General features: G+C 41.2%; 2 protein-coding genes across 5 annotated transcripts in view; one reads left to right on the top strand and one right to left on the bottom strand.

Annotated features, from left to right (window-relative positions):
- The window catches only part of itgbl1 (integrin, beta-like 1), a 230,631-nt gene extending 218,587 nt beyond the window's left edge, over window positions 1–12,044 (bottom strand). The window contains exons 1-2 of the mRNA XM_043691272.2: window positions 11,856–12,044; window positions 5,865–6,064 (exon numbers count right to left, since the gene is read on the bottom strand). Of these exons, the coding sequence (XP_043547207.2) occupies window positions 5,865–6,064; window positions 11,856–11,935 (280 nt within the window). The 5' untranslated portion in view covers window positions 11,936–12,044. The remainder of the gene's footprint in view (window positions 1–5,864; window positions 6,065–11,855) is intronic.
- A 7,822-nt stretch (window positions 12,045–19,866) lies between these two features.
- The window catches only part of nalcn (sodium leak channel, non-selective), a 296,924-nt gene continuing 293,253 nt past the window's right edge, over window positions 19,867–23,537 (top strand). For all 4 annotated transcript variants that reach the window (XM_087987922.1, XM_043691273.2, XM_043691274.2 and 1 more), the window contains exon 1: window positions 19,867–20,065. The gene's annotated coding sequence lies outside the window, so the exon portion shown is untranslated. The remainder of the gene's footprint in view (window positions 20,066–23,537) is intronic.

Below are 23,537 nucleotides of genomic sequence, written 5' to 3' on the forward strand. Positions count from 1 at the left end.
TAAGGAATGTGGAGGTAATGTAGGAAAGTTGGCATTGATCTAATTCAATGGCAGAGCAGGTCTGATGGGCTGAATGGCCTCTGGGCCACCCGGACGAACCAACCCAACCACCCTGAAGCACAGCATTTCAACTCCCCCTCCCACTCCACCGAGGATATGCAGGTCATTGGACTCATCCACCGCCAAACCACAACAACGCGACGGTCGGAGGAGGAGCGTCTTATCTTCCGACTGGGAACCCTCCAACCACAGGGGATGAACTTGGACTTCACCAGTTTCTTCATCCCCCCTCCCCCCACCTTGTCTCAGCCGAATCCCTCCAGCCCGGCACCGCCTTCCTGACCTGCAGTCTTCTTCTTGACCTCTCCGCCTCCATCCTACTCCGACCTATCACCCTCACCTTGACCTCTTTCCACCTATCACATTTCCAACGCCCCTCCTCCAAGTCCCTCCTCCCTACCTTTTATCTTCTCCTGCTGAACACTCTCTGCTCATCCCTGAAGAAGGGCCTGTGCCCGAAACGTCGAATCTCCTGTTCCCTGGATGCTGCCTGACCTGCTGTGCTGTTCCAGCAATAAAGTTTCAACTTTGATCTCCAGCATCTGCAGACCTCACTTTCTCCCCGGGCTGAATGGCCTGCCAATGTTCCTCCTGACAACTGTACATATTTAATAAATCATAATCCAAGATCAGTCTCCAAAGGTAGATGCTGAATTTAGTCTAGCTTGAGAAAGAGAAGGCTAGATTTCTCCTGAATCCTTGCTCTCATTTGAGGGCCATGCATTACCTTTGCGTTCCGAGCATACAAATGCTCCTACACCCAATCTGACTAAAACTCTTTTCCGATAAATCACTTCTTTCAGGTTCCTCAACAATTGCTAACTGTCTTCAAAGTCTCTCCTGTACTCTCCAACTGCATCTGCAAATTGGGAGGACTGTTTAAATAGATAAGGATTTGTATTTCCATTAAGTGTAAGTATCTGAGGATGATATTAATATGGTGTTCAATATGAAAAAAAGGAGATGATGAGGTAGATAGAGCGACCCTGTTTAAGAGGGAGGAGAATCTTAAAATCACAGCCAGCCTCCTCAGAGGTAATGCCAGAAAGCACTTTGCATAAAGGGGAGTAGAAATCTAGAATTCTCTCCAAAATTACAGAGTTCATGGAAGTTCACCAGATTAATACCTGGGATGGTAGCATTGAGGAGTGATTGAGAAAACTGGGTCCATATTCTCTAGACTTTCAAAGAACCTTGAAATAAGGTTCAGACAGAGCGTTGGAGGGATACAGGATAGCCAGGAGGGAGCTGAAGAAATGGATTAGGAGAGCTAAGAGAGGGCATGAAAAATCTTTGGCGGGTAGGATCAAGGATAACCCCAAGGCCTTTTATGCGTATGTGAGAAACATAAGAATGACGAGAACGAGGGTAGGTCCGATCAAGGACAGTAGTGGGAGACTGTGTATTGAGTCGGAAGAGATAGGAGAGGTCTTGAATGAATACTTTTCTTCAGTATTTACAAATGAGAGGGACCGTATTGTTGAAGAGGAGAGTATGAAACGGACTGGTAAGCTAGAGGAGATACTTGTTAGGGAGGAAGATGTGTTGGGCATTTTGAAAAACTTGAGGATAGACAAGTCCCCCAGGCCTGACGGGATATATCATAGGATTATGTGGGAAGCAAGAGAGGGAATTGCAGAACCGTTGGCAATGACCTTTTCGTCTTCACTGTCAATGGGGGTGGTGCCAGGGGACTGGAGAGTGGCGAATGTTGTGCCCCTGTTCAAAAAAGGGAATAGGGATAACCCCAGGAATTACAGGCCAGTTAGTCTTACTTCGGTGGTAGGCAAAGTAATGGAAAGGGCACTGAGGGATAGGATTTATGAGTATCTGGAAAGACATTGCTTGATTAGGGACAGCCAGCACGGATTTGTGAGGGGTAGGTCTTGCCTTACAAGTCTTATTGATTTCTTTGAGGAGGTGACCAAGCATGTGGATGAGGGCAGAGCAGTGGATGTAGTGTACATGGATTTTAGTAAGGCATTTGATAAGGTTCCCCATGGTAGGCTTATGCGGAAAGTCAGGAGGCATGGGATAGTGGGAAGTTTGGCCAGTTGGATAGAGAACTGGCTAACCGGTCGAAGTCAGAGAGTGGTGGTAGATGGTAAATATTCAGCCTGGAGCCCAGTTACAAGTGGAGTTCTGCAGGGATCAGTTCTGGGTCCTCTGCTGTTTGTAATTTTTATTAATGGCTTGGAAGAGGGAATCGAAGGGTGGGTCAGTAAATTTGCAGATGATACGAAGATTGGTGGAGTTGTGGATAGTAAGGAGGGCTGTTGTCGGCTGCAAAGGGACTTAAATATGATGCAGAGCTGGGCTGAGGAGTGGCAGATGGAGTTCAACCCTGTCAAGTGTGAGGTTGTCCATTTTGGAAGGACAAATAAGAATGCGGAATACAGGGTTAGCGTTAGGGTCCTTAGTAAGGTGGAGGAGCAGAGGGATCTTGGGGTCTATGTTCATAGATCTTTGAAAGTTGCCACTCAGGTGGATAGAGCTTGTAAGAAGGCCTATGGTGTATTAGCATTCATTAGCAGAGGAATTGAATTCAAGAGTCATGAGGTGATGTTGCAGCTGTATAGGACCTTGGTAAGGCCACATTTGGAGTACTGTGTGCAGTTCTGGTCGCCTCATTTTAGGAAAGATGTGGAAGCTTTGGAGAGGGTGCAGAGGAAATTTACCAGGATGTTGCCTGGAATGGAGAATAGGTCGTAGGAGGATAGGCTGAGAGTGCTAGGCCTTTTCTCATTGGAATGGCGAAGGATGAGGGGTGACTTGATAGAGGTTTATAAGATGATCAGGGGAATAGATAGAGTAGACAGTCAGAGACTTCTTCCCCGGGTACAACAGAGTGTTACAAGGGGACATAAATTTAAGGTGAAGGGTGGAAGGTATAGGGGAGATGTCAGGGGTGGGTTCTTTACCCAGAGAGTGGTGGGGGCATGGAATGCGCTGCCTACGGCAATGGCAGAGTCAGAAACATTGGTGACCTTAAAGCGGCAATTGGATAAGTACATGGATAGGTGCTTAAGCTAGGACAAATGTTCGGCACAACATCGTGGGCCAAAGGGCCTGTTCTGTGCTGTATTGTTTCTATGTTTCTATAAATGACTGGTGGCCTAATTGAAATTCGTAAATTCTTACAAAGCATGACAGAGTGAATGTGGATGAAATGTTTTCTCTGAATCAATCCAGTGCGTCAGTTGAAAATTTTACAAACAGATTAATAGATTTTTGTTGGTTAAGTGCATTAAGGGTTACAGGAACAAGCCAGGACGATGGAGTTAAAATGCAGATCAGCCATGAGCACAGTGGAAAGGCTTAATGGGTTGGTTGGTCTCCTTTAGTCCTATACAGGTGGAGTGTACTTTCTACATAATTCTTACTTTGTTGACCTGAACAAAATACCGATAGAAGTCTGGGAACACAACTGAGGAGAACAGTTAAGGGGGTGAATAGCAAATGTATAATTAGATTCACAACCAGAAATATCATGTAGGAAGATCAAATCAAAACCTTACAACTTATTTCGCAACCATTTCTGAGACACCTGCACCCACCAACCTCACCGCCCCGTGACTGAACACTTCAACTCCCTCTCCCACTCCATCAAGGACATGCAAGTCCTGAGCCACCTCCATCGCCAAACTGTCGCCGACGCGTGGAGGAGGAATGCCTCATATTCTGCCTTGGAACACTGCAACCACACGGGTTAAATGTGGATTTCAACAGCTTCCTCATTTCCCTCCCTCCACATTATACCAGTCCCAAGCCTCCAAATCGGCACCGGCCTCCAGACCCGTCCATCACTGCCTTCTCCCTCACCTTTAACCACCTATTGCTTTCCCAGCTACCTCCCCCCAACCCTACCCCCTTCCATTTATCTCTCAGCCCTAACCCACAAGCCTCATTCCTGATGAAGAGCTTCTGCCCGAAATGTCAATTCTCCTGCTCCTCAATGCTGCCTGACCTGCTGTACTTTTCCAGCACCACACTCTCAACACTTATTTTGCAACCATACAAATTCCATAAATTCCATTCTCCTTATAGGTCATCACTGCATGGACTGTGAGATGGAGAAGGGAGTTCAAAAGGAACCCTTACTATGACATATTTAGCCATCTTCCTGCACTTAGCCAATCAGGAAACCAATTATAGAGATCATTTGGAACATAGCCAGCTACATGATCCCGAAAAGGCTTGGCTCAGTACTTGATGATTCAAATGCTGGAGAGAAAGGAGTCCCATTCATTGAGAGGAGCAGCACAACCCTGGTTTAGGCACTGGAAAATGCAGTCCACCTCTGAGTTGGAGTGCAGATCCATCCGCAACAAACATAGGTGGAAATGAAAGGTTATAACAATGTGGGGGGAGCTGCGCAACCTAATACAGTCAGTACAGTGGCTCAGTGGTTAGCACTGCTGCCTCACAGCGCCAGGGACCCAGGTTCGATTCCAGCCTTAGGTGACTGTCTGTGTGGGATTTGCACATTCTCCTGTGTGTGCATGGGTTTCCTTTGGGTGGTCTGGTTTCCTCCCACAGTCCAAAGATGTGAATTGCCCATAGTGTTCAGTAATGTGCAGGATAGGTGAATTAGTCAGGGGTAAATGTAGGTTAGGAGAATGGAGGTCTGGGTGGGTTACTCTTCAGAGGATCAGTGTAGATTTGTTGGGCCAAAAGGCCTGTTTCCGGACTATAGGGATTCTAAAAAAATCTATTTTCTTCAGAAAGAAAAAGACTAAGGGTTAACTGAAAACAGATCACAAAGGTTACAAAAACAGTAAATAGAAAGTATGTTTCCCAAAACATGGGGGCCAGAAGTACAAGATAGTCAATACAAATCTAATAAAGAATTCAGGAGAAACTGACTGGAGCTAAGAAAATACAAGGCAGTTATGAACCTCTTTAGACCCATTCAACACAAGAACCCTTCAGTGTAAAAACCCACCAACTACAGTCAACGTGAGCTGTAGTATTCATGCTCCAGTCCAGCAGCCCACAATTATAACGAACAAAATTCCAAATCAAACCTCTGACCTATACTGTTCAGAGTGTAAGCAATCAGATCTGATTACACACCTAGATACACAATATCAATCATCAATATTAGTATGCCCCTCATTGTACAACTGGCTCATAAAACACTACCAGGTATATCTAGATCTGATAGTTTCACTGGATCTGTATATAAATGTTCAGCCTACAACACTTAGCTTTTCTCATTTTCTATTGAGGTATAATTAAAAAAACACAAATTCTGGAAAGTGTATGGACCATAAAGATTTGATTTTAAATATTAGCACATCAGCCAAATCATACCTGACAGTTCATTTATCTTCATTTGTTAGAAACCTGTATATTTTGGTATCTAACTTTTGCAGACACTAGGTATAAAAGGGGTATCACTTCACTGCTGGAGATATGCATCACATAAACAATCTGACCAAATGTAACACATCCAGCGCTTTGTGGCCCATGTGTTATATTATTAGGTCCACCTACATCCATGCAGAATGCAGGGTTGCCAACTCAGTTTGGGTATGTCTCATGCTCTCCGACAACTCCACCTCTCCCAATCCTGTGAATGGTTGCCTCACATTTCTTCCCTCATGATCGCCCTCCTCCCTAAAACAATTGTTTAAGTGATCAAAGAAAATTAAATCTAGATGATTTATTTTAATGGATCAATGATGTTTCTTCTGTGTTTGCTATGAGCTGACTGTAATCTGTCATTCCTAGTCAACTCTGGAGAGGTCAACTACCCAGTACACCTGACTTCAGACACTGATGCAGTATAAATAGTTTACCTCCACAAATCTTCTCATCGTAGCTTTCACAGAGCCAGTCCTGGCACTCACATTGAGAGCCATAGTATTTTCCTGGTTCACTGTCAAGGCAGATGCATACACCACAGTCGCACTGTCCTCTGCCACTGCAGATCAAACCATCATGAGATTTACAACGTTTCACTGATGACTCCAATGACAACTCGCAAGTACCAGACTGCCTTTAAATTGCAAGAGGGAATAGAAACATAATTTTAGAACAAATCAACTCATGAAAATACTTCATAATACTTGAATTTCATCACAACAATCCAAATAATCAATAAGTTAAACAAAAAAAACACATCTTCCACATTACAGACAATATCATTCTATCAACTGAAACACAAAGAGACCAAGGGGTACAGATGCATAGTTTCTTGAAAGTGGAGTCACAGGTAGACAGGGTGGTGAAGAAGGCATTTGGCATGCTTGTCTTCATTGGTCATGATATTGAAAATAAGAGTTGGGATATCATGTTGTGGCTGTACAGGACATTAGTAAGGCTACTTTTGGAATACTGTGTACAATTCTGGTTGCCCTTCTTTCAGACAGATCTTGTTAAACTTAAGAGGATGCAGAAAAGATTTACAAGGATGTTGCGAGGATTGGAGGGTTTGAGTTATAGGGAGACACTGAATAGGCTGAGTTTTTTTTTCTGGAGCATCAGAGGCTGAGGGGTGACCTTATGGAGGTTTATAAAATCATGAGGTGCATGGATAGGTTAAATAGACAAGATCTTTTTCCTAGGGTGGAAGAGTCCAAACCTAAAGGGCATAGTTTAAGGTGAGAGGGTTAAGATTTAAAAAAAGGACCTGTGGGGTAACTTTTCATGTAGACGCTGGTGTGTGGATGGAATAAGCTGCCAGAGGAAGTGGGGAGGCGGGTGTCATTACAACAATTCAAAGGTATTTGGTTAGGTGTATGAATAGGAAGTGTCTAGGGAGACATGGGCCAAATGCTGACAAATGGGACTAGGTCATATTGGGATATCTGGGCAGTGTAGATGAGTTGGACTGAAGGGTCTGTTTCCATGCTGTATGACTCTATGACTCTGCAATTACGAAATCATGAAAAGTATGCTATTTATGAAGATGTATTTTTTGCAATAAAGAACTTATGAAACAATTCATTTGTGGTAAATGTGAATGCAGGGAAATGCATTGGATTTATATTCAAAATATTAGATGTAGTGAAATTGTATGTGTGGATTTGTAAACTTACATATTTCCTCTTTAAGCTTAGATCTTTCATAGTAATTAATAGACCACAGAGTAATAAATCAATTCGTAGTACATTTTAAAACAATAACATTTGTTTTAAAATGTCAGATTCATTAAAAGCACCATGTATTAATTGTTGCAAAAATATTTATCCTCAGCTTTAGAGTCTGTGAGTAAATTGAATATTTTAGAACTGAGATTGATGGATTTGTTTCTTAATTGTATAAAGCTATATGGACCTATGGTGGGTAAGTGGAGTTACTTTACAAATCCAATATTAAATGGAGGAGCAGGTTTGATGGGTAGAATAGTTTACTGTATTCTTATTTCAGTAATATAGGAATATTATCCTGAGCTGCTTATTAGTTCCCAACTAAATTGTCGAGCAAATGACTATATTATATGTATAACTACACATCTTGACAGGTTGTGGAGCCTGCAACAGCATTTTGCTGTTCTCTCCCTGAGTAGAGAAACACTTTATCTGTGTTTGGAGGTCTTCCAGTAACTGGCTTTCATTCCACGCTTGTCAAAAGAGGAAATGTTGTTGTGGTAATTTCTTTTTTCACCCTGAAATTCTAAGAGTAATGCAGAAAACTGAAAGTGACATTGACTCACCCCAAAACCATAAAGGTCTGACCTTCTGACATGACCGACAGTGACCACAATGCTAAATGTACTCAACTGGCTGTTAAGTGTTTTGGGACATTTGGACGTGCAACAGAAATAAAAAATATTTCCACTTTTTTCTGTTCACCTTGCTGAACCAGTACTGTGGGATCGTTTCTTGCAATAGCTCAAAACCTGGGACTTGTAGGTTAACACGCTGACGCTGCGTTGCATTTGTATTTGTCTCCTTTCCCCTTGCAATAGGCAGATTATGATTTAGTAAACATGAGCATGAACGTTTTTGATTATTGTCATCAACAGTATTAACCACATTAGCCAGAACAATCCTTAGGTAGCATGCTTTGAATTTCTTCACAGAGAATTGTTATGATCTGCAATGCATTATCTGAAAAGGTTTTAAATTTAGGATTAGATTCATTTGAATATTCAAAAGGCAATTAGACATACTTGAACAATAATATGCATAGTTATGGGGGAGGTTGAGATGTGGAACTGAATTGGATAACTTTTAAAAGCTTTCACAAGTCAAATGAATTTTCTATGTTGCAAGATTCTATTCAATAATTCAACATAATAATTAACATTTTTATTAACTACTCATACCTTTCACTGTATAAATGCCTAACACAGCTTGCCTTTATACAACACCATTAACATAGTAATGCATCTCAAAGAGCTTCAACAAAGTATTACCAAACATTGAGCCATATAAGGAGATATCAGGACTGCTGACCAAAGGTTTGATCGAAGAGTCAAGTTTTAAAAAGGGTCTTCTCATTTAGGAGAGGTACAGAGATTTTTAGGGAGAGAATTCTGGAGCATCTGTCCCGGGTAATTGACGGCGCATCTTCAACTGTGAAGGAAAGGAACTGGGGTGTCTGTAATTGACCAGTTCGATGAGGGGGGAGCAGATTCCAGAGATAAGGGAAAACAGGATGTGGAGTGATGTCTATAGTAAACACTTAAAATTAAGAATTTGCTCTACTAGGAGCCAGTATGGTGCATGAGCACAGGGGTGATAGGTGAATGAAACTTAGACAAGTTCGAATGCAGCACAGAACTTAAAAGATTGGAAGCCAACCAGGAAACTGTCTTGGAGTACTTTAGTTTCAAGGTAAGATAGACATGGTGAGAGTTTCAGGAGCAAATGTACTGGAATGGGAGTGAGGAGGGTGATATTATGGAGGTGAAAGTAGGCAATCTGAATGATGAGTGGACAGCGGATTGGAACCTCAGTCAGGATCAAGTGGGAATCCCAGGTTTTGAACAGTCTGGTTCAACCTCAGACAGTGGTCAGCAGAGGCATGGAGCTGGTAGTTATGAGCAACGTTTGTGTTGGGTTCCAAAGACGATAACTTCACAATAATTAATTAAAGCACCAGAATGATGTAATTTACTTCCATTGATCAACAGTCAAGTTAGACGTTGAATTTCTGAAGTCATGTAGATGGTACACACTGCTGCTACTGAACATCAGTGGTGGAGGGAGTTGTTGCTTGTGGATCAAACAGGCTGCTTTTTCCTGGATGGTGTCAGGCTTCTTGAGTGTTGTTGGAGCTGCACCCCACCCGGGCAAGTGGGGAGTATTCCATCACATTCCTGACCTGTTCCTTGTAGATGGTGGACAGGCTATGGGGAGTTGGGAGGTGAGTTACTCCCTGTGGCATTCCTAGCCTCTGGTACAATTCTTGGACAAGGTCAGTATATGAGAAATGCTCCCTGAAAATCCCTATTGTAGAGTTCTCCTGCCCTCCTTTCATCCTCTGAACAGATCAACTTCTCTCTGCAGCCTGTGCTTCCTTTCTCAGTTAGCTTACAGACTCAGAGACACTGTTAATGTAGCCTCGTTATTGTTGACACATTTAGCATGAGCGGGTCACAAAATTCTCTGCCTTCCTTGTCTGAATGCACCATATCACCATAAGACCTGGAAACACAATCCACAGTTATCCCATGAAGTCAAACACATCTGCAAGTTGGATGGCTGGCCCTTCAGGTAGCACCAATAGACAGTCCCTCTTGCAGCTGAATGCATGTCTGGCTGAGAGTGATTAGCATAGCCACACACTGAAACTGTATGATCCAGATTTCAAGAACAAGTCAGCTAGCTGGCTGACTGACTGATATCCCCAGCAGAGTTTGATAGGTGCACTTCTAAATAAGGACTCAAAACACTGGATAAGCATTATAGCATGTAATGTTAGAGATGTCATCACATTTATCACACAGATTTTAGTATATGTGCCATACTTTCACAGATTTAGTATTGCAGACAATCAAGTACACAATCAATGACAGCTAGCCAGTTAGCTGTCCAAGAGGATTTATTAAAAGTTGAGTGTTACTTCTTTATATTTAGCATAGCTAAACTTTGAATGCATTATTCTGTTTTTTATAGCAATGAGGTGAAAATCAATTACTCTTAGGATAAATATTGTCCCTGCTTGAAATTATTTTAATAATATTATGTTGGTATTATGTGAGTGAAATTCATCTTGGAATTTGTGAAAAGTACAGCCTGACACATACCCCACTTCTCTACATGATCGTGTTGAGATATGAGAAGGGAAATCTCTGATTAAGCTTTCAATCGGGATACTTTTTCTTCATACATAAGCTAGTCACATCGGCCTCATTGAAAACCTAATGTCTGAAAGAACAGTTTCCATCAGAGTGCTGATGCTGGTACTATAACCATTCCAAAGCAAGAATATTATCATTCTTCCGACTGCTTCCATGGAATCACGTGTCCATCTCAGGTGGCTGATGGTACCTTGACTCATTGCCTTATCCCAAAGATAGCACCTCCGACTGTGCATTTTTTCTGTACTGCATTGGAAGGTTCAACATGGATATTTGTGCTCAAGTCTCTGATCCCATGACCTTCTAACCAAGTGATGACAAAGATATGCATAATAAATGCCAGGAGAAAGTGAGGACTGCAGCTGCTGGAGATCAGAGCTGAAAAATGTGTTGCTGGAAAAGTGCAGCAGGTCAGCAAGCATCAAAGGAGAAGGAGAATCGATGTTTCGGGCATAAGCCCTTCTTCAGGAATCCTGCGCTTTTCCATAATAAATGCCAGCCTTGGCAACAGCACCCAGATACTGAAAGTTAAACACTGGAGAAGACTCATTAGTGAAGGTCATCCAGTTGACTTTCTATTACTGGGGTGTAATTAATTTACTTATTTTACAATGCAATGGTCTATTTTATCACTAGTAATAAATTATCACACAGTAAATTATGCTGCCATTGCATATTAATGTCGGACGTGTTTTGCTGTCTTCATGTGTTATGTTTTCTCTCTTTGATTTGATTTATTTGCTGTGAATGCATCAAAAGTCACATGAAGGATTTATTCACTCTAATCCTTAACATTTTGAATAAATAGGGGAACTTTTATACACTGACCAGTAATAACATCAAGTAGCCTTAAGCATTAAAATATTCTGCATCACGTAAGTATTTTCATATTTTTTAAAAACTGATTACTTAATTCCAAATGGTATTCAGAATCTTGAAACTTCTAAAACAGGTGAACAGAAATTATAGTCTTTGCTTTAAATACATATTGGATAACTTATTCCAAAATTGAAGGTTAAGTAAGAATTCTAACTATCAAATGGCTGATTGCTATGGCAATAAGATCCCCTGGATCTAGTAAAGTTTCTTGTCTCTATGAACTATCTGTAACAATGGATAACTAAACGAGAAGATAGCTTCGATACTTGTTTGATAGCAGATACATTTTCTTTAAGACAGTTTCATCTTCTCTTTGCTGAACTACAATTAGTTTGTCAAAATTCACCCTGGTTTACATCAGATTTAAATTGGAAATAGCCAATCTGGATGGCACACAAGCAGGTAATCTTAAGGATTATATTCCTTCATAATTATGGTTACTAGTATTAATTCACAATTGTCTTTAAGAAAGTTGGACTAGCGTCGTTTTTATTTTTGCAGGCAAGTATATACTTTTTTTTGTAATTCTGTTACATGGAGAGTTGACATTACACAGCAGCTGATTTTTTTTCCCTCATTGTTGCAATCCTATCAAACAATAGTTTAGCAGATCTCCATAACAACAGATTACAAAACACTCCAGGACTGCTGTACTCACCCCGTAGACTGCAAGAAGCTTTGAGACACAAACACAGTGTTGAGCAAAACCATATAATTTACCAGAACGTCTGCGTGCATGTTTAGACTGAAGGTGACAAAATTAAACTTATAATGCCTGCTGGCTTCTCGGATACTCTATATTAGAGACAGGCGACAAAGCTGAAGCTGACTTCAGACAAGTCAAGTCTGCCTTAAATCTTTATTGGCTTATTGCTCTACACATGCAAGTGTATATGATTAGTGTTGGCCGTGTGGAAGTGAGCACAGCGGAATGTCAGAACCAAATTCCAGAGATGTAGGGAAGGTAATTAGAAACACTTGTCCAGCCAGATGGTTCGTAGCTTACAGTCAGCAACTACAGAATTTGTTAAAACTCTGGAAAAAAAGTCTCCCTTTTGTTTACAACTTGTCTATGGAAAATGTTGGTATTTTCAGCTTCTGTATTAATCTTTGAAAATATAAAGCACTATTATTGTTATGTTGCAACCATGGCCTGATGCCCACTTTTGAGAAGACCTGTTTGAGAAGACCTGCTTGAAATTCTCCACCCCTCCCTCCCAACCCTACACACAAAATGACCATCTGCAAAAATAAATATAGTTAAAAATCACACAACACCAGGTTATAGTCCTACAGGTTTATTTGGGAGTACTAACTTCTGGAGCGCTGCTCCTTCATCAGGTGGTTGTGGAGTATTAGATTATAAGACTCCACAACCACCTGATGAAGGAGCAGTGTTCTGAAAGCTAGTGGTTCCAAATAAACCTGTTGGACTATAACCTGGTGTTGTGTGATTTTTAACTTTGTATACCCCAGTCCAACACTGGCGTCTCCAAATCAAAAACAAATAAGAATCTTCAGAATCCCAAAGGCCCATCACCATTTTTTTTAAATCAGGAAAATATACTTTATTTATAAACTTAACTCTACATACATACATGGTCACTAAAGCAGTTTGGTTCTGTTCATTGGCATATGGAGAAACAAACATTGGAGTTTGATTCTTTCCAACAACATTCCAAAGGCATTTCTTACTTGTACAAGACCATATTTACATATATTTGAGGGGTGGGGTGTGGGTGTCAGTACCTGAACAGACCACCATTTACTGCTGGCAGAAAGACCTTAAAAGATGGTCATTCCCCACTGCGCCTTGGCAGCAGCTGCCCTAACCTTTCATAGTCCCTCAGCATGTAGTCCTGAACCTTGGAATGGGCTAGTCTGCAACACTCAGTCAAGGTCAGCTCCTTTTCAAGACAATTGCATCCCTTAAATGTGTTTAGACTATTCCTCGTGGTCACTGTCTGTGGTGACAAGTTCCACATTCTTACCATTCTGCATACAGTTTCTCTTGAAATACCTAATGGATTTGTTAACAGACAACTTGACAAATTGATACAAGAACTCAGAAAATCAGGTTGGTTGGTGATTGTTTATTTCACATGTATGCCGGAAGAGCCAGCCTTATCACTGTGAAGTGTAAATAACTCTGATGTGTTACAAACACTTCTAAACATTACAACATGCATATTATTATTCCAACACTTCCCTGCCCAGGTTTTAATCCATTGTTTATCTACAGTGTTTTTTTAATTCACTCATAGGATATGGAGGTTCCTGGGTAGGTCAGCATTTGTTGCCTGTCCCAGTTGCCCTTGAGAAGGTGATGGTAAGCTGCCTTCTCGAATTACTGTTGTCTATTTGGTGCAGGTACAATGCAATTAGGGATTGTGAACCTTGATCTCCTGGTCAAGAGTTACACATGCTACCACTGCACCACAAGAGCTCATAGACTATATTTGTATTGCCTTGAAGAGAGAGGACTAAGAGGTAATCCAATTTAGAGGTTTGTAACAATAAAAAAGATTTGATGAGGTAGATAATGTTCTTGTCTGATGGAGGTAGTCCAAAAGGAGAAACAGAATCTTAAAATTAGATTGAAATCATTCAGGAGAAGGAAACACTTCTTCATGTCAAGAGGATTAGAAATTTAGAGCCACCTCCCCCAAAATAACTGAGGTTGACATATTTTTCTTGAGCAAAAGGATGAGGGATTTTAGAACCAAGATGGATAAATGAAGTTAAGATACAAATCACAAATGATCACATTGAACAGGTTTGAAGGGCTGAATGATCTTCACCTGTCTGGCTTTATGTCCAGGAACCAAACAGAAAGCACTTTCTTTGTCACTTGTGACCTTACATGATCTCAGTGTTGCCTGATGCCTTTCAATTATTGTTGTCTAATTGCAAGAATTCACCAGTGAACTAAACTTCATGTCACCCTCCAGTTCTTCATCAAGGTCTTCTCCGCAGTGGGATAGAATACAAGACTGCACCACCTCCCCAGCCATGATGGCACCCCATCAAACTGCTCTTACCACCATCCTCCCACACCATATGGTGTAAAACATCAAAAAATTCAGAAGTACCTCCCCATTGTTGTCTTGGATTCAATTTCAAATGTGGGTAAGGACAGGTAGGATGTGACTCATAGATGGTGAAATCCAGCCTCAGTAACGTCATTTGAATTTTGTGCTGAAGTCAAACAGACCCCATTTGGTTATTCAAGGGGCCCTAACCTGTGGTTTTGGATGTCATACATTTATGTGAATGTTCTTGAAGGAAGATAAGGTCTGTTTAAATGTCGTGATCTGAAGTTATTTTCAATCGCTCACTCTTCAAACTTGGAAAAAAATAAGGCTGAAGCTGTCATTGAGATACAAAAACACCATTGTCAGCAGGACTGTGATGACTGACAGGCGATCTGGTGAGTGCGTTAGAAGTTGAATGATCACCTAATTCATGACTGCAGAGAGTTCTTTGTTGAAATTTCCCAAAAGCTGTAAGTGTGTCATTTTGAACATTTGACTAAGTTTCAAAATCAAAGTTTGATTGACTGATTAAAGAGAGACCATTAAAAGATTAAGTACTTTGGATATGGCAAAACAAAAATGATTTTTTTCAACAGATTAACCGCTTTGAAGATCATTAAAATGGGTCTCATTAACAGATTTTTCATGAGTGTATGGGTGAGACCTGTAAAGGAGCTTCTTTTCACATCCACCTAACTCCTGAGTTCTGATGATCCTGTATACAAAACACATGGTGCAAGTAATGCATTTAAGAGCTTTGGCAAATGACAACTTCAGGACGCTTACGTAACATTGGGCACCAGCGAGAGTGGAACTGAGTTGGACTGAGTTGGATGGTCATCCATGATCATGTTGATTGGCGGGCTAGGCTTGAAAGGATGAATGGCCTACTCCTGCTTTGATTTTTTTATGTTTCTATGGAAGGCAGAGCCACAACAGAACCACAGAGTGGTCCAACATGGAAGAAGGCTTTTGGTCCACTGTGCTTGTGGTGTACCTTTGAAAGTGCTATCTAATTAATTCTACTCCACTTGATCTTTTCCCAAAGCCCTGCCAAAATTTCAGCCACAAGTTATTTCCCCAAATTCCTGGTTTGAAAATGTTTTTTGAATCTGATTTAGGGAGTTTAAGGTATACCTTGATAGACACATGAACAGGAAGCTATCAGAGGGATAGAAACCACGCATGAACAATTAGTTGCAGGTTTAAATAAGAATTAGGAAATGGCTCTGGCTTGGTGGGCTGGAGAGCCTGTTTCTGTGCTGTATTGAATTGAATTAATGATTGAATTGGTGTAAAACAGAAAAGGCTAATGGGTGAAGTCCTTTCAAATTGAAGAAAGTTTTGGTAGGGCTGATATAGAAATAATGTTCTGAGTTATGAGGAAGTCCAAATCCAAAGGCTATCAATATCATAAATTTGAAGAGATTGAATTGGTTAAAAGTTAAATTTTCAGTCATATTTTAAACGCAAATGTACCGAGAGAGAGAGAGAGACCAGGAGTGTAAAAGCTGCAGTATTGACAAGTTAGAGTCTGCTTTAGATCAAAAAGAACAGACAATGCTTGTTCAAAACATCCCAGAATCATAGATGCCAGTCTCCACTTTAACTCATTTAACTCCATATCATATCAAGGAATGATTGGAAGAAATTGCACTTGAAAGCATACGGACCCTCGGAACATTGTGGAGAGCATAAGAAGTAGGAGCAGGAATAAGTATTTCAGCCCCGCAGTCCCACTCCGCCATTTGATATGATCATGGCTAATCACATCATGGCTTCAACTCCACTTTCGTGTCTGCTCTCCATAACCCATCATTCCATTATTTAATTAAACAATCATTTAATTAATGAAATAATTAGATAACTGTCTATCTCCACCTGAAATTTACTTAGTGTCCCAGCATCCACCAGACATAATGAATTCCATAGAATCACGACCTTTTGAAAGAAGTAATTCCACTTCACCTATATTTTAAATCTGCTACCTCTTAGTCTAAAACTATCATCTTTCATTCTACATTTCCCCACAAGAGGAAGCATCCTCTATCCATCAACTTTGTCAATCCCTTTAACATCCTATAAATCTCAATTAGGTCTCATCACAATCCTCTAAAATCGAGAGAGTATCGGCCTAAACTGCTCTCTCTTTCTTCATAAGACAAAACCCCCCTCCTATCTCTGGAATCAAGCAATTGAATATCCTCTGAACTGCCTCCAATGCCACGTCACCCCTCCTCAAGTAAGAGGACCAAAACTACATGCAATACTCCAGGTGTAGTCGTACTTGCTGTAGTACCATTTCCCCACTTCTATACACCATTCCTTTGGTAGTAAACGCCAAAATTCCAATTAGCTTCCTTATTACCTCCTGTACTTGCATACCACTTTCTGCAATTCACATGAGGACACCCAGGTCCCTTTGCTCAGAAGATCACTTGCGTTTCCCTCCATTCAGATAATAAGTTGTCTTTCTATTCCTCCAACCAAAATGGTTAAACGCCATCTACCAAGGGGTGGCACAGTGGCTCAGTGGTTAGCACTGCTGCCTCACAGTGCCAGGGATCTGGGTTCATATTCCTGCCTCAGGCGACTGTCTATGTGGAGTTTGCACATGCTCCCTGTGTCTGCGTGGGTTTCCCCCGGGTGAACTGGTTTCCTCCACAGTCCAAAGATATGCAGGCCAGGTGAATTGGCCACACTAAATTGCCCAGAGTGTTAGGTGCATCAGTCAGGGGTAAATATAGATTACAGGAATGGGTCTGGGTGGGTTACTCTCTGGAGGGTCAGTCTGGACTTGTTGGGCCGAAAAGCTTGTTTCCATACTGTAGGGGATCTAAAAATCTAAATTTTAGTCTAGTCACCCAACTCATCTGTACCCATTTGTAAAGAGTTTACTTTTTCATTGCAACTTAATTTCCCACCTACTATACTGTCATCTGCAAATTTAGCTGTAGTACCTTTTATCACTGCATCCAAGTCATTCATGTAGGCTGCAAATGTCACATGTACCGAGGCAAAGCTTTGTCTTGCGAGCAATACAGGCAGATCACATAGTTAAGTAGCATCGATAAGTAAATAATAGGTAGCAGCGGCAAAAACAAAAATACAAGTACAGGCAAATTTTAAGAGTTTGTGAGTGTATTCAGTATTTTAACAACAGTAGGGTAGAAACTGTTTCGAAACCGGCTGGTGCGTGTGTTCAGGGGAGCCAAGGACCAAACCATATGGTACCCGGCTAGTTGCTTCTTCCCAACCAGAAAAAGTCCCATTTGTCCCAATTCTCATCACTGTGGACTTGTGCTGCAGTACCTGCTGCGCCCATAGCCAAGCTGTTCAAGTAAAGCAACAACACCGGCATCTACCTGATAATGTGGAAAATTGCCCAGGTAGGCCCTGTATACAAAAAGCATTACAAATCCAACCTGGCCAATTATCGCCCCACCAGTCTACTCTCGATCATTGGTGCAGTGATGGAAGGTATCACCAATAAAGCAGCACCTGCCCGCAGATGCCCACAGTTTGGATTATGCCACTAAGCTCCTGATTTCATTGTAATTTTGCTTCAAACATGGACAAAGGAGCTGAATTCCAGATATGATGTGACACTGATGGCTCTTGATATCAAGGCCACAGTTGACCAAGTGTGGCATCAAAGAGCCTTAACAAAACTGAATTCAATGGGAATCGGGGGAAAATTCTCCACTGGTTGGAGTGAAACCTGGCACAAAGGAAGATGATTGTGATTGTTATAGATCAGTCATCTCAGTTCCTGCAGAGATTCCTCAGGGTGGTGTCCTCAGCCCAAACATTTTCAGCTGCTTCATCAAAGACCTGCCCTCCATCATAAAAGCAGAAGTGGGGATATTCAAAGACAATTGCACAATGTTCAGCACCATTTGCAACTTCTCAGATACAGAAGCAGACTACATCCAAATATAACAAGCTCTGGACAATATCCAGATTTAGGCTGAAAATGGAAAGTAACATTCACGCTACACTAATGCCAGGCAATGGCTGTCTCCAATAATAGACAACCTAGCCATCACTCCTTGACAATCAATAGTGTCGCTACTGCTGAATGCTGCACTATCAACATCCCGAGGGTTACTATTGATGAGAACCTGAACTGGACAAGCCAATGTAAGTGTAATGGCTACAACAGCGGGTCATAAGCTTGGGCTCCTGACTTGCAAAAGCCTGTCCGCTATCAGTAAGGTATAAGTCAGGAGTATCATGGGTTATTCCCCTTTAACCCGGATGAATGCACCCCCAACAAATCTCAAGAAGCTTGACACCATCCAGGTCTAAGCAGCTCACTTGAATGGCACAACATCCGCCACAAATGCTCAGTAGCAGCAGTGTGTATAAGCTACAAGAAGCATTGAAGACATTCACCAAACATCCTTAGACACCACCTTCCATGACTACTTCCATCTAGAAGGACAAAAGCAGCAAATATATGGGAGCACCACCACTTGCAAGTTTCCTCCAGGTCTTATACCATTCTGACTTTGAAATACATCGCTATATCTTTAATGCTGCTTGATCAAACTCCCAGGTCTTCCTCCCTAACAACATTGTAGGTGTACCTGCACCAAATGTACTGCAGTGGTTCAAGAAGGTAGCTCACCTTCTCAAGGGCAACTGGGGACAGGCAATAAATGCTGGCCCAGCCAGAGATGTCTACATCCCACGAGTGAATGTTAAAAACAAACTGTGAGTAAACAGCAGATCAGGAATCTGGACAGAGAAGAGTTTAAATTATAATATGTATGTTGTAATGGTTGGCATAAAGTTTAAAAGTGTCTGTAACACACCAGAGTTACTTACATTTCACAGTAATAAGACTGGCTCTCCCTGCATACGTATGAAATAGACAATCAACCAGATTTTCTGAGTCCTTGCATCAATTTGTGAAGTTTTCCAGTAACACATCCATTAGGCTTTCAGTAGAAATTGTTTGCAGAGTGGCAAGAATGTGGAACTTGTCACCACAGAGAGTGACTGCGGGGAATAGTCTAGACATATTTAAGGGGCGCAATTGTAATTCTAAACATACATTTCCACCATCCTAACAGATAATGCATTTCAGCATACAAGTTATTGTGGTCAAAAGTAAACAGTTGAAACTTTATTGCTGTGCTGTTCCAGCAATAAAGTTTCAACTTTGATCTCCAGCATCTGCAGACCTCACTTTCTCCTCAAAAGTAAACAGTCTTATAGGTAGGGGTCTTTTGGCACTAATCTTATACTCAATGTATAAATTTTATGCTCTGATTAAATTGTCTATTAGTTGTGCTCTTTTATAAAGGGAACACTGTTGGGTGGGTCACCAGTAGGTGCCACCTCAAACTTTCACAGATACTTTTAAACTAAATTGTTCAGAGATGTTATTACACATCTCTGGAGCAGGGAAGGGTTGAACCCAGACCTCCCGGCTCACTCATGCTGCCCCAGAAGGGGCCCTCAAACTCAACCTTCTACAGATTTGGGAGCAGCACCAGGTGAGTTTCTGGCACTTTCACCTGCTTTCATCGGAAGTCCCACCTCCTCCCAGTAGAAGGCTCTGCACTTCCGGTACCAAGGTCGCTAATAGAATTAGTGGAGGAAAAAAAAATTGCAGAATTTCAAGCAGCCTTTTTTTTTGCTGTTGTTTTTGTTTAAAACCGCGTTCAGGGCGTTAATCGGAAAGCAAGTGGCGAGTGACAGTGTCATCCTGCTGTTTCAGGTCAATTTCATTTGAAGGGATTCTTGTCTTTGCACTGGATTTAGTGTCAAATTGAAACCTTCCAAATAAATCTCTGGGAGATTGCACAAGATCAGACAGAAGGTTGGTCCTTTTTTTTTCAAACTGCGATGCTTTTTGTTGAAATCGGTGCAAAAGCCGTTAAAGGCTGCAGCATTGCGAATGCAGATGACAAAAGGTGAATTTGCCGTTGGAGATGCTCAGATTTAAAGGGCCGTTGCCATGGTTGCATCATTTAAAGCAAGTGAGGATAGGTTTAAATCAGGCCGAAGGAAAGCTGTTTACTTTAGGTGTCGTTCGCAAATTAGATCGTTTGCACATTCATCAGTGTAATAATTTGACATCCTTTTGCACCTACATTAAAAAAAGAGGTTGGGTCTTCAGTCAGTATAAATAGAATTTTTTTGGAGTATGGGATTTATTTTCTTCATACAAAGCTCCATGTTTTTTCTGCTCTGAACTAGCTATCAAGAGAAGTCATTTTAATTCATGTACTCTTGTGGAAATAGATGGAATGCCAAAATTGATCTGTTGAGATTTTGTGATCTCCAGACTTGGTCATCCTAAACCTCTCTCAGACTACCCTCCCACATTCTGTCCTCCCAGATCTTCAGCTTCTTCAAACTCTGCTGCCTCTATCCTAACTCACCCCAAGCCTTGTTCACCCATCACCCCTTTAGGATGCCAATGCAGCAGTGTCACAATATTAATTCCTTATCCTTGTTTCCAGATCCGTTTGTGGTGTCACCCCTTCCTAGCTCTGTCTTGCCCTTTTTTGCCCATAAAGCCCTTCAGAACACACTGTTCCTGCAGTTCTGACCTCTTGTGCATCTTGAATTCTAAATCGCTGAGCCATCAGTGACAACACCTTCGGCTGTCAAGTTTTTGGTCACTTATCCGAATCCAACTTTATGAGGCTCACTTTTAAATTTTGTTTGATACCTCTCCTGTGAGATGCCTAAATGTTTTACTCCTCCTGAAAAAGGCACCCTTTTCTAAGGCTTTTCATCTTGCACTTGTTAGGATAATCTGCAAGAAATGCCAATGTAAAGTGGAACAACGTTTTTATACTGCATGAGTATAGCATGTTGATTGGCTGGCAAGTGGAATGCGATCGGTAGAGGCTTTACCAGGCAGAATGCACCAGGTAGATGATGATTTACAGTTAACTGCCAAGCTTTGATAAAGCATCTTAGCCAGCTGGAGTCCACTTGTCAATTAATCAGCACTCACTTCACTTACAGTATAAAAGGTTTTCCCTTTTTAAATTGACATTCTTGAGCATTGTCCGAATGAGTGTGTGATGAAAATATTTGACAAAATATTTTCATCAATGTATATTTTCTCCAATCAAAAGACAAGGTTTCACCATGTTAAAGATGCTATATATTTAGCCTTTCAAGCCTTCTTCACGAATTCATTAGATTTGGTGGATTATAATCTCAAACCCACATTCCTACCTCCCCTGATAACCACTCAACCCCTTGCTTACAAATAATCTGTACACCTAATTGTTAAAAATATTCAAGGACTCTTCTTCCAACACCTTTCAGGAAGAGAGTTCCAAAGACACTTAAATCCCCTGACAGAAAGTTTTGCTTCATTAGTTTCAAATAAATGGACCTTCATTTTTTAAACACTGACCCCCTAGTTCTAGATTGTACCATAAGGTGAAACATCCTTTCCACAGTTACCCTGTCAGGATAGATCAGGATCTAGTAGGGTTTAATCAAGTTAGACCTCCAAACTTCACCGGATATAAGCTTAGTCTGTCCAACCTTTCCTGATAAAAAACCGACGTATTCCAAGTATTATTCCAATATTCCATTTTAGGCAGCACGGTGGCTCAGTGGTTAGCACTGCTGCCTCACAGTGCCAGGGATCCGGGTTCAATTCCCGCCTCTGGTGACTGTGTGAAGTTTGCACATTCTCCCTGTGTCTGCCTGGGTGTGCTCTGGTTTCCTCCCACAATCCAAAAAGATGCGCAGATCAGGTGAATTGGCCATGCTAAATTGTCCATAGTGTGAGATGCATTAATCGGGGTAAATATAGGGTAGAGGAATGAGTCTGGGTGGGTTACTCTTTGGAGGGTCAGTATGGACTTGTTGGGCCGAAGGGCCTATTTCCATACTGTAGGGAATCTAATCTAAGCCTTCTCTGAACTGCCTCCACTGCATTTAAATCCTTCCTTAAATAAAGATACTGATATTGTACAGAGCAGTTCAGATATGGTCTCACCAAAACCCATGTAACTGAAGCATAATGTGCCTAATTTTATGTTCCATTCGTAACAATAAATGATAATTCCATTCCTAATTACTTGCACTGCCTGATATTCTAGTCTTTTATACTTCATGTATTAAGTGACCCAGATCCTTCCATATCTCAAAGCTTTGCAATTTATTGCCGTTTAGATCATCTGATTTTTTTTTCCTGCCAAAATTGACAATTTCATATTTACCCACATTGTACTCCATTTGTTATATCTTTGCTTACTCCTTTAACTCTGTCTATTGTATATCTTCTAGTAATCTTGTCAACTTCACAACTTACTTTTGATTTGAATTTGATGTGATTTATTTATTGTCACGTGTACCTAAGTGGAGTGAAAAGCTTTGCTTATGAGCAGCACATGCAGATCATAGGATGAAAAAAACATTCAGAGGCAGACAGGTTACATTGCTCAGGATATGCACTAGGCAAAATCAACATTAGCAAGCTCAACAATATTTTGGAGAGTCCGTTCATCAATCTAATAATGGGCGGGATGAAGCTGCTCCTGAGCGTGTGTGTGTGTGTGTGTGTGTGTGTTCAGGATTCTTCTGCCTGACGGAAGAGCTTACACACGGAAGAAATTGTAGGAGATCATTACTGGGATGCAATGGGTCTTTGATGATGTTGGCAGCCTTTCCGCAGCAGGGATCCATGTAAATGGAGTCCATGGATGGGAGGTTGGCTTCCATGATGGTCTGGGCAGTGCACACCACCTTCTGTAGTTTCTTATGGTCCTGGGCAGAGCAGTTGCCATACCAGGCTGTTATGCACCCAGACAGTATGCTTTCAATGGTGCACCTGTAAAAGTTGGTGAGGGGCGTTGTGGACATACCAAACTTCCTAAGCAGCCTGAAAAAGAAAAGGTGTTATTCTGCCTTCTTCATTGTCGCATCTACATTTTCTACTTACCTTTGTGTCATCAGCAAATTTGGCAAACACCTTCCATGTCATCATCCATGTCATTCATATAAATTGTATGTATTAATTACAGTACATCCATTGGTTCCCCCTGTTCACAGCACATCCAATGTCCTCATAGAACTGAGGTAGATTGGTTAAATGTAACTTCCCTTTTAGTCTTCCTGGCAAAGTGGACAAGTACAGATTTTGTTATGTTATGCTCCCAGCCGCTATATTTTTGCTGAATCAGCAAACCGTTCTAGATTTCTTTGCAGACACTTTGTCCTATTTTTATGTTACTTCATGTCATCAGCAAATTTAGCAACCTTCCACATGGACCTTTTGTTCAGGTCATGGGTACATATTGTGAATAAGTGACATT

The sequence above is a fragment of the Chiloscyllium plagiosum genome, unplaced genomic scaffold (genome assembly GCF_037043375.1).
Source record: "Chiloscyllium plagiosum isolate Xiang-an unplaced genomic scaffold, Cpla_swu_hap1 HiC_scaffold_6, whole genome shotgun sequence".
In the NCBI taxonomy this organism is placed as follows: domain Eukaryota; kingdom Metazoa; phylum Chordata; class Chondrichthyes; order Orectolobiformes; family Hemiscylliidae; genus Chiloscyllium; species Chiloscyllium plagiosum.